At 46.9% G+C, this 18,971-nt stretch overlaps 1 protein-coding gene across 1 annotated transcript in view; it reads right to left on the reverse strand.

Moving 5' to 3' along the window:
- Positions 1-1,463: 1,463 nt before the first annotated feature.
- spag6 (sperm associated antigen 6) overlaps positions 1,464-18,971 on the reverse strand; it is a 28,627-nt gene continuing 11,119 nt past the window's right edge. Inside the window, exons 5-11 of the mRNA XM_028803354.2 lie at positions 10,924-11,129; positions 10,659-10,832; positions 7,132-7,284; positions 6,509-6,700; positions 4,962-5,078; positions 4,725-4,870; positions 1,464-1,693 (exon numbers count right to left, since the gene is read on the reverse strand). Of these exons, the coding sequence (XP_028659187.2) occupies positions 1,627-1,693; positions 4,725-4,870; positions 4,962-5,078; positions 6,509-6,700; positions 7,132-7,284; positions 10,659-10,832; positions 10,924-11,129 (1,055 nt within the window). The 3' untranslated portion in view covers positions 1,464-1,626. The remainder of the gene's footprint in view (positions 1,694-4,724; positions 4,871-4,961; positions 5,079-6,508; positions 6,701-7,131; positions 7,285-10,658; positions 10,833-10,923; positions 11,130-18,971) is intronic.

The following is an 18,971-nucleotide window of genomic DNA, read 5'->3' on the forward strand; positions in this document are numbered from 1 at the left end:
CATGTCACAGTCAGCTCCTTGGCTGTTTGTGAGAGACCGACAGGTGGCTGGCATTACTTCTTGTGATGCCCCGATGCCTGGCATTTCCTTGATTTGGTCGCTTTTAAATCTGATCTGACCTTCTTTTTAGTTTTCACTTTCTAATGTAGGGGGGCAAGAGGTGAAGACACTAAAAATGAAACGCCTGGCTGTCCACTTTAGAGACGTCCTTCAGTAAAATAGCAGAATACATGGAGGGGTCACCAGCAGAGACCCCTGGGGCAAGCTGAGCAGGTGGGAGTCGACACGCCAAGCAGCCATTTTCTGCTATTGGTCTGAAACAATAAGGTGACAGCTAAACATCATTAGGGTCATAAATGACAATCACTTGTCACAGGCCAGGCGCTTCATGGGGTGGCAGGTATCAAAAGATGGAGTGTGATGGACAACCAAAAAGTGAGGCAGAGTGCTGGGCCACACATTCTGATTGGACACAGAGATTTGTATTTCTACATTCACACAGCGTCTGATTGGCTGATGTGTTTACACACAACTTCTGATTGACTGACATTTTTATCTGTAGATCTTGATTGGATAACTAGCTTATGCACAGATTCTTATTTGTGCTTATGTGCAGACTTAGTGGCTGACAGACTCTTAACTGGCCTCTGATTGGCTGATGTGCTTATAAGCAGACTCTGATTGGCTGACATGCTTGCACATAACTTCTGATTGGCTGACATTCTTATGGATGATAAGCTCATGAATAGATTCTTGTTTGCGTTTATGTGCAGAGTTATTGGCTGACATACTCACAGACTCTTTAGAGGCATCTGATTGGCTGATGTGCTTACATACAGACTCTGACTGGCTGTCACAGTTAATCTCAGATTCTGATTGGCCAATGTGTTTACGTGCAGACATAAAGCAACATGTAAACAAACGACTGTGAAGGGTGAATCATCCGACTGTACCTGTAAACTTCTTCTTTACCAAAGCTGAATTTAGCGTTAGTGCTGCTGCCAGTGTCATGACCTGCTAGGCGTGTGGGTTCTGCCCACCTTGATGCTCACTTGCCTTTCACCAGTAGCTCAGATAAAGACGCTGCGCCAAATTCAATTCAAAGACTTCCACAAAGAGTCACTGAAAGTCAGAAGTTTGGCATATTAATCCATTAATCCATATTAATCCATTGCCTGGCATTGTCACCTTGGTGACACTTTCCATTTAACCCCCCCCCCCCCCATGTTAGGACCCACCTAATACCATTTGGGCACAAGGCAGATGCCAACCAACCCTGGATGGGTTTCCAGTCCTCCAAAAGCCACCATCACTCACACAAACACCCAGACTTGTGCTATCTATTTTAACCTAAAGAAAGGTGAAGGAAAAAGACACCCAGGCGTGGATGAACACAACCAGGCAGGGACATGAGGGCACCAGTGTGCCAGCCTTAAGTGGGGTGAAGCACACAAGACAGCATCAAGATTACAAAAGGCACCCTGATTTATTGTTTCACATACATTTGTATAAAAGGGCCAGTCGATGAAGACCGGCCAAGGTCGAGGTTCTCCACAAAGCCCTGGCAGCTCATCCAGCTGCTTGTCCTCTGTGCCCTCCTGTAATGGACGCCGAGCTGGGTCACATCTATAAGGCTGGCTGGTACTGCTCCACTCTCTCCAAGAGGGTCTCCGAGTAACCGGGGGAATAATACCTGAAACCAGAAAACATTTAATAAGATGGCATCATCGGGTAAGTCCCGCCGGGCACATCACACGTGGCAGGCACCTGGTGCAGACTGGGCCACCCGTGGCTGTATGCCAGCGATTAAACTCCATTAATTACACACACACACAGCCGTCTTTCTGCATTTCCTCGGGAAGAAACAGATTTTGCTTAGTGAGGGCAGGTGATGCCAAGAAGGTGATGGTGTAGCAGGCCAGCATTAGACGAGCGTGAAGTTGGCACACAGTATTTGAAGTTGGGCAGAGTGTTATTTTTTTCAGAACTAGCCTGGTGGTGACCAGGCAGGTATTTTAGTGACCCCCTCATCCCAGACCTGTTGCCACTGACTTGGTGTGGATCTGTGCTAGACTGGCTCTCCGAGTTGGCACCCAGGGCCACCATGCCAGGCTTCAGCAGCGCATTGTGAGCCAAATAAAAGCAGAGAAGGAGCCATCCTCCTCCTCAAGGACTGGCACACGCACAAGGACACGTGACAACTGGCCGATTGCACTGTGCTAGTCATCTTAAGACCCAATAAAAAGCGTCGTTCATGCTGTCCGAGCACGGAGAGGGCCACAGACTGACGTATTTCACACCTCATTAAATCCTTTGAAATCTTAGGGTCGACTCACAAGGGCCCAGTGGTGGTCCGCTCGATGGCAGAGCAGCACTACGAGGCCCTGGGGATCAGAGGATGAAACCTCACAGTCTGAGCACACCAAGGCCTCGCTCAGGACTTTCTGGTTGTCGGAGACATCGACGCCACAAGTCTCACAGGACACAATGCCAGGGTGTGGGTGCCCCCTGCTGGATACGGCAGCACTGACACAGCTTAGAGGAGTTTCAGGTGAGACATTGGAGAGCGGTGAAGTCAGGACCCTAGGAACAGAGTTCAGCCACTAGAGGGCGATACGTGACTTCAGTTCAGGTCAGGAAGACAGAAGTTCTGCTCACTGATGACGGTGACGATTAGCACATGTGACAATCAGGACCCCATAAACCTGTCACAGAGTTCAGACACTAGAGGGCGATGTCGCCAGGCATACACTCATTTCAGGGTGAGGTGCTCACTTCATGACAGGAAGGCAGACGTTCTACTTACTCGTCATGGTGTGTGGAAAGTGAGAATGCCACCGGACTCTGTGCCAGTCAGGACCCTCCAAACCCCTAGGCCTGCACAAAGGCACAAGTGGACCTCATAATCTCATCACGAGTGAAAAAGAAATACAAATACGGTGGCGGAAACTTTGCTTTGCCATTGTCCTAAGTTCACTGGGGGAACTAACAAGTCTTTGATCCCCTGCTGAACTGGTAAGTTTGCTCCCTTTACGATGAAGTGAACAGCCTCTCATCTTTATGGTCATTTCATTTTAATGGAGAGACACAGAATATCAAAGTGATACATTGATTTGCAGGTCATTGAGAGAATTCTGTGTCTCACAGATTGGCAGCGTGCCCACGTGGCACACACATTACAATCAATCAATCAATGACAGATCCTCCTGATCTCAACTCGTTGTGTGTATAAAGCCCACCTGTCCACAGAATCCATGTCTTCCATTCCAACCTCTCCACCACCAAAGAGCTGCCAAAGGACGACAGGGAGAAGGCTGGAGTGGGTGACAAGACCACCAGCAAGAAGCTCGGTGATGAGGTGACAATGGTTGATGCGATTATTCGGAAATGTAAGAAATATGAAATGGCCATCAATCGTCTTCGGTCTGGAGCTCATGGGGTGAGGATGATGATGAGAAAGGTGAGGAATCAGGAGCTCATTAAAGATCTGAAGGCAGTTGGGACCACCACAGACACCAAAGAACACCACTGGTAACACACTACGCCGTCATGGGCACTCGCAAGGTTCCTTCTCAAGAAGACACATGTATAGGCCTGGGTCTTAAGTTTGCCAGTGAACATCTAATTGTGGTCTGATGAAACCAAAAATCGAGCTCTCTGGCATCAACTCGACCCGCCGTGTTTGGAGGAAGAGAAATGTTGAGTGACCCAAAGATCTCCACAGTCGAGCACGGAGGTGGACACATCACACTCTGGGCTATTTTTCTGCTCACTCCATGAGGTGACATCTTGCATGGAGCTCCAGGCCGAGGGCGATTGATGGTCATTTTCTATTTCTTCCATCTCCGAATAATCACACCAATCATTGTCACCTTCTCACCAAGCTTCTTGCTGGTGGTCTTGTAGCCCATTCCAGCTCTTTGGTGGTGGAGAGGTTGGAATGGAAGACATTGATTCTGTGGACAGTTGGGCTTTATACACTTTGCAGGCCAGGACGCCCCTAAAATGGAAGGATGGGGGAAGGCAGCAGCTACTTGTCAACACTGCCTCCCCCAAAACGCTAGATGGCAGCTCCCCTGGAGTGTAGCGGTGCCCCGGGTTCCTGCACGGTATCCTGGGACTTGGAGTTTGGTTTCTCAGCCCTGTTGGGTGCCGCCAGGGGGAGCTGTCGAAGGACCGGGGGAGTCCTGCTTTCATGAAGACGGAGGCCCTGAAGTACTTCCGGGCTGATTAAAAGAACTTGGGGTTCTCCAGATGAACCGGCAGTGCTGGCAAGTCCTGTGGGCGGAAAAACGGAAGCACTTCGGGGTCAAGGACTATATCAAGGACTGTTGGGAACCCAGCAAGGCGAGAAAAGAAAAAGAAGAGAAAGAAAGGATTGTGAGCCATACTCTTGGTGATTGTCTACATTGTGAGAAGAAAATAAATTGTGTGTGTCCTGTACCTGTGTGGGGCCGGGCTGAACTTCCACACACCGAATCGACCAATCACAAAGTGGAGGGGCAAAAGGGCCACGCAGAAGAATGTCATCAAAATAAACACAAATTTAGAAAGACCAAAGATACCCAGAAAACGATGTTTAGAAATGGAAACTCAAACTCTAAATGACACTGAAGTTCACACGCATGTACGCCGGACACCCAAAGACAGTGACTTGAAAGGCTAAAACAAAGAAGGATGACGACGACGAGGACGATGAATGGACTCCCCTAGAAGATCCTTACCGGACAATTTCTTCGGGGTAGCAGTTATTGATGGTGTTGATGTACTCTTGTAACGAGGACCCGGGCTCAGCCTTAATCTCCTGGATTTTCTTGAGGCCACCACTGGTGACAAACAGACGCCGGGCTTTGCTGTCATGGGGAAGAACCTTCAAAGGGACGACAAACAGAGAGAAGGTCAAGTATGGGACGTCGCCTGTGCACCCGTGTCAGGGTTGAGTGGCGACCGTCCGTCTGTACCTTGCTGAACTGCCCCACGACGTGCTTGAGGATGCTGGTGGGCGCGTCGTGTAGTAAGGTCTCCAGGGCGGGCAGGTGGGTGCACTTCTGCAGGATGTTCTTCAGGGCCTTTTTCGCCTACAGGAAGGAGAAGAATCGATGGATGCTGTTAGGCGTTTGTTCAAAACAACAACAAGGGTTTACTGCACACTGCGCTCTGCTGTCCTAAAGCTGAAGGTGAGCCGACTCAATGTTTCAGACGTCTTGGTGTCTCCACATCCATGTCAGCTCAGCTGTTTAGCATGAAGTCAAAATGGCCACCACAGAGTCCTGATTGGTCCCAAGGCTGCCAATTCAACTGAGCTCACGCCATCGAGAACCCCCAGTTGTCGAGTATTCCAATTTTACATTAGAAAAGCAAAACATCAGCAGAAGGGACTTGAGGGCTCTAAACCAAGTGCCAGGGGGCTATTCTTGGCATCCACATGTGGCCAGTGACCAGCGCTAAGCCCTCCGGGTTCATAACAGTCAGGAGGACACTGAGGTGCCCTCGACGATCAGGTGTGTGGTGACCGACTTTTGATACCCGAGGCACACGGAGCCCACAAGACTGTGTTTCTGCTTTGGACACCTGAACAGTTTTGGGTTTAGCAGTTGGCCTGTGCTGTGGTGAACATGAACTTAACTTTCTGGAATGTTCCAGAGTCTGACACATTCACTCTGAAACCATCAGGTGAGCTGGTGAAGCCCTTGTGATTTCTGCTCAGTGCATTTCCTCATTTTTGATTGACCTTTCTGGCCCCACAAAGACTGCCCTTCTTCATTTTATCACTCCATTCTAGGCCTTGTCCTGCGGTGGGTTGGCACCCTGCCCGGGACTGTTTCCTGCCTTGTGCCCTGTGTTGGCTGGGATTGACTCCAGCAGACCCCCGTGACCCTGTGTTCGGATTCAGCGGGTTGGAAAATGGATGGATGGATGGATTCTAGGCCTTTATTTGCCCAGTCTTCTACTCATCGGGTGTGACTTTAACATGGCACACTTTGGAGTTGGTGAAGCCACCAGTTACAGTCGGCATATTAGCCTTCGAGCAAGGAGGGGAGGCATAACACTGCCAGCTAGTGGGCAACTGCAGCACACACATCGCCAAACGTAACTCATTAAACCCGCTGTTGATGTCATTCTGTTCCCAGGTGGGTGCATTTCTCTGCCCATCCCTGTTGTGTCCACCAGCCATAGTGAATAGTGAAGCTGTGCAGAGTTCCATCCAGCCTAAACACGATGAGACTGGCCTACCACTGAAGAATCGTGCCCACCAATCCTAACCCTGGCTGCCCTATGGCTCTGTAGGCTGCTTCTCCACTTCCTGAGCTGGTCTGTGGTATCAACCAGATCTTCACCAGATCACCCTTTCCCTTCAGCCTATGCCAGGTTCACTCACCATCTATATGCAGGATGACACCTCATTGGTGAGCTTCCCTACCGCCTTCAGATCTCCACACTTGCACCTGCCCAGCCAAGTGCCATGTGAGTGAGCCGACAAGACAAAAGGAGTCTCAGGGGGCCTTACCTTCATCTGCAGATCCTCTGAGCTGTCTGTGTCCATGTAGAGAGACAGAAGTTTGGGCAGGATGTTGGCTGCGGTGACAGCACGTGCGTGCTCCGGAGTGTGCCTGCCAATCTGCCCCAATGCCCAGGCAGTGGCTGCCTTTATGTGGTCCTCCTTCTCCTCCGACAGGCAGATGGCCAGCTGTGGTACCCCCTGCGGAGTTTCAGTACAGACACATTAGTCTCCTGAAGGAGCAGCAGGCACAGAGAGTCAAATCACAGGCCACAGCATGGCACTACTTCAGGGTTTTAGAGTTAAACAAACGCGCTGTTTGTCTACAGGATGACCTGCTACTTGTCACAGATGTTCTCATTTTAAGAATTTAAAGCAGCTTTCCATCCCACAGGATGCTCACGTTGATCGTCCTTTGGCTTTTTTGGACCCACACAGCTGCTAGGCTGTTGTCACAGCATTCTGTCTGCCCACTCAGTTCATCACTTCACTTACCCATCCTCATTGGGCCTGTTCTTTGCCCCCAAGTCCTGTTTTGATATCCCACCCGTGTCTCGTAAGCGTCCAGCGCACACAGGAGTTCATGAAAAGGAGAACAAACAAGCACACAGGACCACAAGGTCACCACTTACCTTAGACACGATCACTGCCATGGCCAGGGTGTCCGAGTGAGCTGCCACATAGCCGAGCATCATAATGCCAGGCAGTCGGACGTTGCCATTGCATTCACCAATGTAGTCGACGACTGCAGCGATTCCTCCTGTGTTTGCGATAAGCTGTGACAGCTGAAACGGAGAAGAAGCAAGTGACAATGGCAATGGACACAGTCATTCGGTATGCACCATCACATCTGCACGATGAGACCCCCTTAGGGGTGGCCATTGCTCTTTGTTCCAGCTCTGATTTTAGGATTTATTTTAGCTATCTGCTCCCTTGCAGTGTTCTCAAGGGGCACATTCTGTTTCACACTCTAACTTCTGTTATCTGTTTCTTTGTCTTTCTGGTGCCGACCCTTCCCTGTTTCATTATCCTTGATTTGCCTTCTGATTCCCTTTCTAATTAAAAAATCTGCTGCCACCCTGCCTGGGCAGCATACCTGGGCCATTAGGCTTACGTCATGGCTGAAAAGCTTGCTGGCCTTGTCTTCTGGTCCCCCATTCACATTGGTACAAACAACACTCTCCAGATGGTGTCCACCCGCAACACTCCTACACTCCACCTCTTCTGCTCTGGATGCCATTCAAGAAGACCGTGACAGTAACAGGAAGTCATTGTCATGTGACCACCAGCAATGCTGAGAAGCACATCTTCTGTTAATCAGAGTCTTTTACTACAATCACCAAAATGACAATTACAGTATATGACGAATTCCACGTCTGGGACCCCAGCTCTTGTCATGTTGATCTTCTCCATTATGACAGCATAAATAAGGGATGTGTGACCACAGTGGGCCAGTTAATCACCCACTGGCACTGGTTCAGTCCCAACTGGTCATCCTACAGTACCTCCTGGTTTGCTGGCATCACATCACCAGGACAGAAGCAGCAATCTGACCAAGCAGCCAGTGGGACCAAGTGCCACTGCGGGATGCCAAGAGGAGAGGCAAAGTAAGAGTGCAAAAGACTCAAAATGGATGCCCATCGAGAGAAGCGATCAGAAGTGTGAGGGGGCCGTGCGCGTCTTATAACAAGAACCTTATCACGATGTCAACCTTCTGACAAGCACGATGGTGGATCTGAGGATCTGCTACCTCGGCCAGCCAGTGTTCAGTCACTGTGGAAAACAGCAGATGTAACAAACGTGTGTCATCAAAAACCACAAAAATCGAGACACAGAGATGTCTAAACTCCAAATTTATCAAAGTCTGAATAAAGGCATAAGTTCATTGACAAAAAATGCGTAAATGGAAACAGTTTTAATTGCAAGTACAGCCACAGCACAAAGTTTAGAGACTGACCCAAATGTTGTTGTTCACGAAGTCTGCTGCTTCAGTGTTTTTAGATCTTTGTGTCAGATGTTTCTCTGGTGTACTGAAGTAGATTGACAAGCAGTTCAGAAGTTTCCAAGGCTTTGATTGACAAGGACATGAAGTTGATGCACTTGAAGTCCAGATTTGCAGTGTTGGCCCTTCTTTCTTTTTCAAGACCTCGACCTGGCAGGCTGTCTGGCCATCAACTTCTGGGCCAAATCCTGACTGATGGCAGCCGCCCATTCTTATAGAATCAATGCTTGGAGTGACTTTGTCAGAATTGGTGGGTTTGTGTTTGTCCACCCACCTTCTCAATGGGATTAAAGGTCTGTGGAGTTTCCTGGCCATGGACCCCAAATTTCAATGTTTTGTTCCCCAAGCCACTTAGTCCTCACTTTTGCCTTCTGGCCCAGTGCTCCATCATGTTGGTCACCAAACTGTTCTTGGATGGTTGGCAGAAGTTGTTCTCGGTTGATGTTTTGGTCCCATTCTTTATTCAGGGCGGTTTTCTTAGGCCAAATTGTGACATAAGTGGTGTCAGGATACTTTTTTCTTGGCATGACACAGGACTGATGGTAGCGCTGCCCACCTTTTCTTTTTCTCAGTCAGATAGGGGATTCATCCGAGACAATGACTTTCACCCTGCAGACCTCAGCAGTCCAATCCCAGAATATCAGTCTGATGTTTTTCTTTGCTGCCCTTCTTGACGCCCACCAGGCCCTCCTCCAAAAGTCTTCGCCTCACTCCCACCTGCCTGCTGCCATTCCTGAGCATGCTCTGCCCTGGTGGTGCCCGCAGCTAAATCACCTTTAGGAGATGCTCCTGGTGCTTGCTGGACGCCTTCTTCACCTCTCTCTATTGTAACTCAATCAACATGACAAAGCGACCTCCAGCCTTGTCCCCATCGTCACTCTCACCTGTGTTAACGAGAGGACCACTGAAACGACGTCAGCAGGTCCTTTTGTGGTGGGCTGCCATGCTGTGGTTTTTTTGGGATGAAGTTCATTTCCTTGGCACAAAGGGACTTTACAATTCATCTGATGACTCGTCAGAACATTCTGGAGTCGATGCAAATTGCCGTCATAAAAACTGCGGCAGCAGACTTTGTGAAAAGTCAGATGTGTCATTCTCAAAACTTTGGGCCACGACTGTAAAATAGTCAGACTTGAATACTGAATGGACTAAATCACCGGCCCAGAAAGAGTTCCCCCTAACAATGTCACTCAATTTGACTTCTGGGGATTGTCACCTAGTGACCCACAGTTACATAGGTGCACAAAATGGTGGCACCTGTAACAAAAGGAGTGGTGGCTCTGAGGCTAAGGATCTGTGGAGGTATCCGCATCAAATTTCCTGTTACTGCCAAAGGGGGTCTTAATCTGCTGGGCCCTTGACTAAGGCCCTTAACCTGCAGTTGCACCAGGGGGGCGCCGTGCAATGCCTGCCCTGCACTCTGACCCCAAGGGGTATGCGAAAACTAACAAAAAAAAAAAAAAAAAAAAAAAAATCACACTAAGTTAACAACAAACAATAATTCATTTTTGCTGCACCATAACTCAGATTCATAATAGAAATACTAATTTCATGCTAGGAGACAAGTAAGAATATTCAAAAAGTAACCGGAAGAAAAGGCGTAAAGTCAAAAAACAAAAAAAATTGTCAAAACCGGGAAGGAAACCAAATACGGTTAGCAGAGCCAAACCGTGAAACAAACAGCGAAGTGAAAAATTAAGAATACGAGACGAACGACAAAAGTTAAAATGAGCAAAGAATTGTAAGGCACAAAAAGACCACAAACTCGGAGAGGAAGTGAACCTTCTAATGACCTTTTAAACCTGCCCTGACCCCTGATGACACGCCCCTAATGACACAAGATGTATCCGTAGCAACAAGAACACAAAATGACAAACCAACAAATCGATGATGAAAACGGGAATCAAAATGAGGCTACCAATCACCAAATTAACGGTAAACTCTGATTTGAGGGTATAAGGGAACCACAAAACAAATTCAACACAACAGAATTTCACACAAAAAAATGAAATAAATCACATATTCATAACAAATAAAATATTGAAAAACTTGAAACACTCCGGAAATCTAATCAGATAAAACATCAAGAGAGCAGGTGGCCCCCTGCAGTGCATCAGACATGGAGGCCGAGTGCAGCGCCACAGGACAGGCTCTTACCTCAGGGGTGTGTTTGGCAATTTCTCGGATTAACGTTGCGACGTTTTTCTTCACGTATTCATCTGAATCCTTCAAGCCGGTGAGAACTGCTGGAAAGATTTCTGCCTCCACCACCATCTCGGCCAGATCCACGGAATGCTTCGATATCTGACTGAGCGCCGAGAACACCTGACGCTGCAATGGCACAAAAGTAAAAATGGGAAAATGTTTGTGACGGCGTCCACCGTAGACTGTTGGAGAGCGCGGCGCTGACAGAGAGGCGTACCTTTAATTTTGCATCAGGGTTGAGGATCATCTGTGCTAAATGAGCGATGGCCCCGGCGTCCACCACCGTCTGTGCCAGCTCCGGAGAATGCTTGGATATGTCACTGAGGGCCGAGGCGGAGATCCTCTTCAAGGCCACCTCCGGCTCCTGGACACACAACACCAGAAGAGGCACAGCGCCAGCGTCTACGACAGCCTGGGAAAGTTCTGGAAAGCACAAAAGAAACAGGGACATGTCTGAGGGAGGGAGGCCTGACTGAGAAACGGTGTGGGGTTAGGGGTTAGGGTTAGGTGGACGTATCTGGGCTCAGTGGCCCAATGGCTAACATTGGCCGAGGATGGATCAATGAACCCATCCATATCTTCTTGGATGACCACCAGCTTCCCTCCTGTTTTCCAAGTGACTGCCAGTGTGTTTCATCTTCACCACAGTAGGGTGTACAAGAGACGGAGCCATCGAGACTTCAAGGTGTCCATTACAGTTAAACCTTTTACAAATATCAAACACAAAAAGCCAGACCTGGCCTGTTTACGCGTCTGAGCCCACTAAGCAGGCCTCCCTCCTGGTCGCCTCACCCCAAAAATGCTGTAAAAGGCATTGAAAGCCCCCAAACTTCAAATGTTTTTCAAAAACAGGAATGGAAAAACCATAAAGCATGTGGTCATATTATAGACAAACACAAAGTTCCTTCAGAATTTATTAAAGGGCACAGGGCCCTCAGTAGTTATGAAACAGAAGATGTTTGTGAACCACCAGAACTGTTTCTGGAGTTGTCTGTGTGACAAAACTGAATAACCAGGCCAAAGGGGGAAGAACCCAATGGTCACAGAGCTGACCAAGAACCTAATGAACCCATCCATATCTTCTTAGATGACCATTGGCTCTTCTTGTGTTTCCCGAGTGACCGCAAGTGTGTTATATCTTTAACACTGTAGGGTGTACAAGAGACGGAGCCATAAAGACTTAAAGGTGTCCATTACAGTTGAACCTTTTACAAATATTGAACACAAAAAACCAGACCTGGCCTCTTTACTCATCTGAGCCTATGAAGCAGACCTCCCTCCTGGCCGTCTCACCCCAAAAATGCTGTAAAAGGCTTTTAAATCTCCTAAAATTCAAATGTTTATGAAAAACAGGAATGGAAAACCATAAAGCATGTGGTCGCATTACAAACAAACACAAAGTTCCTTTCAGAATTTATTAAAGGGCACAGGGCCCTCAGTAGTTATGAAACAGAAGACGTTTGTGAACCACCAGGACTGTTCCTGGAGTCGTCCATCTGATAAAACTGAACAACCAGGCCAAAGGGGTACCATGGTCACAGAGTTGACCAAGACCTCAATGAACCCATCCATATCTTCTTGGATGACCACTGGCTCCTCTCCCATTTTCCGAGTGACTGCCAGTGTGTTTCATCTTCACCACAGTAGGGTGTACAAGAGACAGATCCATGGAGACTTAAATGCGTCCATTACACTTAAACCTTTTACAAATATCAAACACAAAAAGCCAGGACTGGCCTCTTTACATGTATGGGCCCACTAAACAGGCCTCCCTCCTGGCCGCCTCACCCCAAACTCAGACCTGCACTGGCCCAAAAATCGGGTTAAAAGGCTTTTAAAGCCCCTAAAATTCAAATGTTTCTCTCAAAAACAGGAATGGAAAACCATAAAGCATGTGGTCATATTATAGACAAACACAAAGTTCCTTCAGAATTTATTAAAGGGCACAGGGCCCTCAGTAGTTATGAAACAGAAGATGTTTGTGAACCACCAGAACTATTTCTGGAGTCATCCGTCTGATAAAACTGAATAACCAGGCCAAAGGGGGAAGAACCCAATGGTCACAGAGCTGACCAAGAACCAAATGAACCCATCCATATCTTCTTAGATGACCATTGGCTCTTCTTGTGTTTCCCGAGTGACCGCAAGTGTGTTATATCTTTAACACTGTAGGGTGTACAAGAGACGGAGCCATAAAGACTTAAAGGTGTCCATTACAGTTGAACCTTTTACAAATATTGAACACAAAAAACCAGACCTGGCCTCTTTACTCATCTGAGCCCATGAAGCAGACCTCCCTCCTGGCCGTCTCACCCCAAAAATGCTGTAAAAGGCTTTTAAATCTCCTAAAATTCAAATGTTTATGAAAAACAGGAATGGAAAACCATAAAGCATGTGGTCACATTACAAACAAACACAAAGTTCCTTCAGAATTTATTAAAGGGCACAGGGCCCTCAGTAGTTATGAAACAGAAGACGTTTGTGAACCACCAGGACTGTCTCTGGAGTCGTCCGTCTGACAAAACTGAGTAACCAGGCCAAAGGGGGAACAACCCAATGGTCACAGAGCTGACCAAGAACTCAATGGTCACTACCACTGAGCCTCAGAAATGTTCTGCTGAGATGGGAGAACCTTCCAGAAAGACAAGCAGCTACCGGCGCTCTACCAGTCAGGGGGCTAGATGGCCATCTAGTGGCTCCAATCAGCAAAAGGCATTCAAACCACTCTGAGAGTATGAGAGATACGAGTCTCAGGTCTGATGAGACAACAGTTGAATTTTTGGGCAGAACTCAAAGCACTATGACTGGCAAAGACCAAGCACTGCTTATCGCCTACACTGAAGCATGGCAGTGGTGCCAGCATCATGATATGGGGACAGGGAGACTCGGCAGAATTGTAATGAAGGATAAATGCAGCCATACACAGAGAGGCCCTTGAAAAACAACAACAACTCAGAATGCATGTCACCTTTCAACACAGGAATGACCTGCAGCTTACAGCCAAGACGACGCTCCAGTGGATTCGGGACAAGTCTCTAACTGTCCTTGAGTGGTCCAGACTTAAACCCCATAGAACATGTGCGGCGAGGCCGGAAGATGGCAGCCTACAGACACTTCTCCCCTCAGATTTTGAATCTGTGCTTTCTGCCATAGCACAATGAATTATATTTTGTCAATGCCATTCTTCACTGATTCACTGGTCCTCATATTAAGTCACCACCCGGTGTGCGCGCGCACACACACACACACACACACACACACACACACGAAATGTCATGTCCTCCCACGGCTAAAGGCAGCCAACGGACGAAGGCCATGAAAAGCGAGGTCGGTGTGATCATCCACTTTCACAGTTAATCAACTCTTCCTTAAAGTGCAACAGCTGCGTGTAATTGTAACAAAGCCCCCGGGACCCCCCCCAGCACATGCAGCCCGACAATTTCCTGTTCTAAAACTTTGTGTAGTTAGCGGCTTTTACAGGCTCAGAAGTAGGTCAGACCAGAGACGGAAAAGCCTAGCACGCCACACCATTCAAACCCCGCTGAAGACATGCACAGTCAATCAGGGCTCATTTCATATAGCGCCTTTCACACATCAGTCCATCCCTGGGCAGCCAGCTGGCTCTCTGGTTTAACACAATCACAAATTGCTCATTAGAGTGCCCACTATGAAAGGCGCTATATGAGATATTCAAACTAGATTTCAAAGTCTTCAGGGTACCAGCTGGGGGAGCCAAGCTTTGGAAAAAGAACCTAAATGTGTAGCCAGGGCACTGCCCTGATGATGTCCTTTCACAACACTGGCACAAATGCTTCTGTTCTGAGCTGCAATGGGCACAAAGAGTGAGAAGAAGCAGGAACGAGTTCAGTTGATTAAAGAAGGGAAAAACTGCAAAGAGAGATCCATAGAAAGGGGTCTCCTCGATTAAGACGTGTCATCTGGCTGCACAAAGCCCCACATTACAGCCCCCCGATTCAAAGCTCATCTCTGCCTTCACATTGTCCAGATCCCAATCCACTCTACTAGTCTCACTACTTGTGCGCCAATTCGACTCTTACTTGTGGTTCAGTGCGGTGGCTCCAGCTGTTATGGCTTAAGTGTGGCTCTTTTATTTTAATCTGATTTCTTTATTTGAATTTATTTGTTAAAAATGACTATTTTTTTCAATTCTATAGAGATTTTCTTAGTGCACATTTTGCATAAACGATTGTCTGCCTTAGTTAACGTTTGGCCTATTAATGGCTGTTTATCGGTTTATTCTTTCTGCTGTGTGCCCGGCACTTTCCTGACTGAGGCCGAGGGGGCGGGGTCCACCGCCACTGCAGCTGTGGCTCCGCCCCCATCTCCATTTAAGGGACTCACAGGCCATAAAGTGGCTACTCAGACTCGGGTTCTTGTCCGGGTTTGTGTGGATTTCATGTACGCTCCTGTTTATTTTTATGTTCTGTTTTTTGGACTTTTTGCCGTGTTTAAGGATTTTGGACTTTTGGATTGTGGATGGAGTTGGTTTTGCTTGAGTTTGTTTGCCTTCTAACGCTCACATTATGAAATCATTCCCTGCTATATTCTTGCTTGGCTTTCTTGAATTTGTATCATACATTTTAAAGCAGATAAGAGTCCAGGAATGTCAAAAACATTGCATGCAAAGACTTCCAAGGACTGTCCATAATCTCGGACACAGAGACTGGCGTGATGCTGGTTTACCCAGCAGCACCCAAGTTGTGCCAAGTGATAACATTTCCAGAGAGCAAAACTTGGCGACTGCTACCCACAATGGCATTGCAGAAAATACAAAAATGACAATAACAGAGAAAGAATATATGAGGGACGTTCAAAAAGTTTTAAATTTTATATTTTCATTGGAGGAACAGTAATTGGGCAATAAAAAGTTGGTACAACGCTGGGAAAATTGTATCTCAAACGAAGGTGACGATGCACAAAAGTGATGTCATTTGTTTTTGAAATTCTTAATAGAGTTAAACAAAAATGTGCGGAAAAAGTTTTGAACATCCCTCGTATTAGTAGAAAATAACTACAAATTCTAATTCTCCTCAAAAGCCCTAACAAGCGCACACTGCACAGATGGAAAAATGAAGTACAGCAGCAAAAACATTTTGAAAATTTCCAAAAATCCTAGCAGTGTAAAGCAGAACAGTTTGTGTCACTGCCCACCAGCACAGCGCGAGCCCCTTAAGCCTCGGAATGGCTCAATATAGAAACATTGTATTATTATCATTTTATTATTCTTATAGTCATGGCCGAAATTTTCGGCACCCCTGGAATTTTCCCACAAAATGCACCATTTCTCCCAGAAAATTGTTGCAATTACAAATGTTTTGGTATACACGTGTTTATTTCCTTTATGTGCATTGGAACAACACAAAAAAACAGAAAAAAAGCCAAATCTGACATCAAGTCACACACAACTCAAAGACTGGGCTGGACAAAATTATTGGCACCCTCTACTTAATATTTGGTTGCACGCCCTTTGGAAAAAATAACTGAAATCAAGCGCTTCCTATAACCATCAACAAGCTTGTTACACCACTCAACTGGAATTTCCGACCACTCTTCTTTTGCAAACTGCTCAAAGTTTCTCAGATTTGTAGGGCGCCTTCTCCCAACAGCAATTTTGAGATCTCTCCATAAGTGTTCAATTGGATTTAGATCCGGACTCATTGCTGGCCACTTCAGAACTCTCCAGCGCTTTGTCTTCAACCATTTCTAGGTGCTTTTAGAGGTATGTTTGGGGTCATCGTCCTGCTGGAACACCCATGACCTCTGACGCAGACCCAGCTTTCTGACATTGCACCTCAATATCTTTTGGTAGTCTTCAGATTTCATGATGCCTTGCACACAGTCAAGGCATCCAGTGCCAGAGGCAGCAAAACATCCCCAAAACATTCCACCCATCCATCCATTTTCCAACCCGATGAATCCGAACACAGGGTCACGGGGGTCTGCTGAAGCCAATCCCAGCCAACACAGGGCACAAGGCAGGAAACAATCCTGGGCAGGGTGCCAACCCACCGCAGGACACACACCCACACACCAAGCACACACTAGGGCCAATTTAGAATCGCCAATCCACCTAACCTGCATGTCTGTGGACTGTGGGAGGAAACCGGAGCGCCTGGAGGAAACCCACGCAGACACGGGGAGAACATGCAAACTCCACGCAGGGAGGACCCGGGAATCGAACCCAGGTCTCCAGATCTCCCAACTGCGAGGCAGCAGCACTACCCACTGCGCCACCGTGCCGCCCCCAAAACATTCCCTTTTCTGTAAACAGTAGAATGATGAGCTTTACCAAAAAGCTCTACCTTGGTCTCATCTGTCCACAAGACGTTCGCCCAGAAGGATTTTGGCTTCCTCAAGTACAGTTTGGCAAACTCCAGTCTGGCTTTTTTATGTTTCTGTGTCAGCAGTGGGGTCCTCCTGGCTCTTCTGCCATAGCGTTTCATTTCATTCAGATGTCGACGGATAGTTCGAGCTGACACTGTTGCACCCTGAGTCTGCACAACAGCTTGAATATGTTTTGAAGTTGATTGGTGTTGTTTATCCACCATTCGGACTATCCTTTGTTGCAGTCTTTTATCAATTTTTCTCTTCCGTCCACGTCCAGGGAGATTAGCTACAGTGCCATGTGTTGTGAATGTCTTGATTATGTTGCGCACAGTGGACAAAGGAACATGAAGATCTCTGGAGATGGACTTGTAGCCTTGAGATTGTTGATATTTTTCCACAATTTTTGTTCTGAAGTCCTCAGACAATTCTCTGCTCTTCTTTCTGTTCTCCATGCTTAGTGTGACACACTCGGACACACAACAGAAAGGTTGAGTCAACTGGTCTCCATTTTAACTGGCTTCAGGTGTGATTGCTGTATTGCCAGCACCTGTTTCTTGCCACAGGTGAGTTCAAACGAGCATCATATGCTTGAAATAAAACAATTTACCCCCAATTTTGAAAGGGTGCCAATAATTTTGTCCGGCCCATTTTTGGAGTTTTGTGTGACATGATGTCAGATTTGGCTTTTTTTCTGTTTTTTTTGTGTTGTTCCAATGCACATCAAGGAAATAAATATGTATATACAAAAACATTTGTAATTGCAATAATTTTCTGGGAGAAATGGTGCATTTTCTGGGAAAATTCCAGGGGTGCCGATAATTTCGGCCATGACTGTATGATCACTATTTGGAATGTTCTATAATTTACATACATTATTCTTGAAACACATTCATAGTTTTCCTATTACTTATTTATTTTCACTTTACGTTTGTGATGTCACGTTGTAACAAACCTGCTCAGCCACGGCGAAACGGGTCGATCATTACTTTACTTACTTTAAAAAGGATGGGCCAATCACACCCTGCAGCGCAGCGCACCGCCATACCCCCTTTATAAACTGTTCAGCTCACACCGACGACTGAAAATATACAGTAGAGAGAAAAAAAATAGCTAGAGGACAATAACCATAGGCACTGAGAAATGTAATGTACAAAAGAAAAGACAGGAGAAGAAAGAACAACAAGAATCCCTTTCATCCGCCAACACAACCCAAAATAACCCTCAGGCCGGGTTTATACTTCAAGGGCCATGACGTGACATGACGCCTGCTGTGCAAGCGTTGTACTGTTTATACTGCGCGTGTACTTTACGTAAATCTGGAAGATTCCACCAGGTGGCAGTGCGAGATATCATCGCAGTGAGAACAGGTTCGGCTTCGCTGTGTTGTGAATTGCATGAAAACATCCAATAAATTCAGAGAACACCTTGCCACAATATCTCTGAAAAGGATGGATGTTTAATGATTAAATCCATCAATCCAGGGATGTGCCCATTCCAACAAGCATCAGGCATGAGACAGAAACAAAATCCCTGGACGGGACATCAGCTCATCGCAAGCTGAGCACAAGCAGACACACACACTGGCGTCATTTTAGTGTCACTAAATCCCCAAACCGGAGCCCACTGTGGAAACTCACCAGGAAAACATGCAAACTCCAGGCAGGGAACACAAGGGATGTGAATACCTGCGATACAGCGGTGCCACCGTGATGCCCCCATATGTGTAATCATTATCAATACTCATTATTTAAAAGAAGTTAACGACTTATCTGTAAAATGTAACATACATATTGTAATGCATTTCAACATGAAAGTGATATCAAGTATAAACCTAAAGATTCTGAATGTGCAGAGAGCTGGAATATCAGAAATGTCACGTGTCCTGTGTGGCGATTACTGCTGGAGGAAGCCCCCTAG

Source organism: Erpetoichthys calabaricus, chromosome 6 (genome assembly GCF_900747795.2).
Source record: "Erpetoichthys calabaricus chromosome 6, fErpCal1.3, whole genome shotgun sequence".
Classification (NCBI taxonomy): Eukaryota; Metazoa; Chordata; class Cladistia; order Polypteriformes; family Polypteridae; genus Erpetoichthys; species Erpetoichthys calabaricus.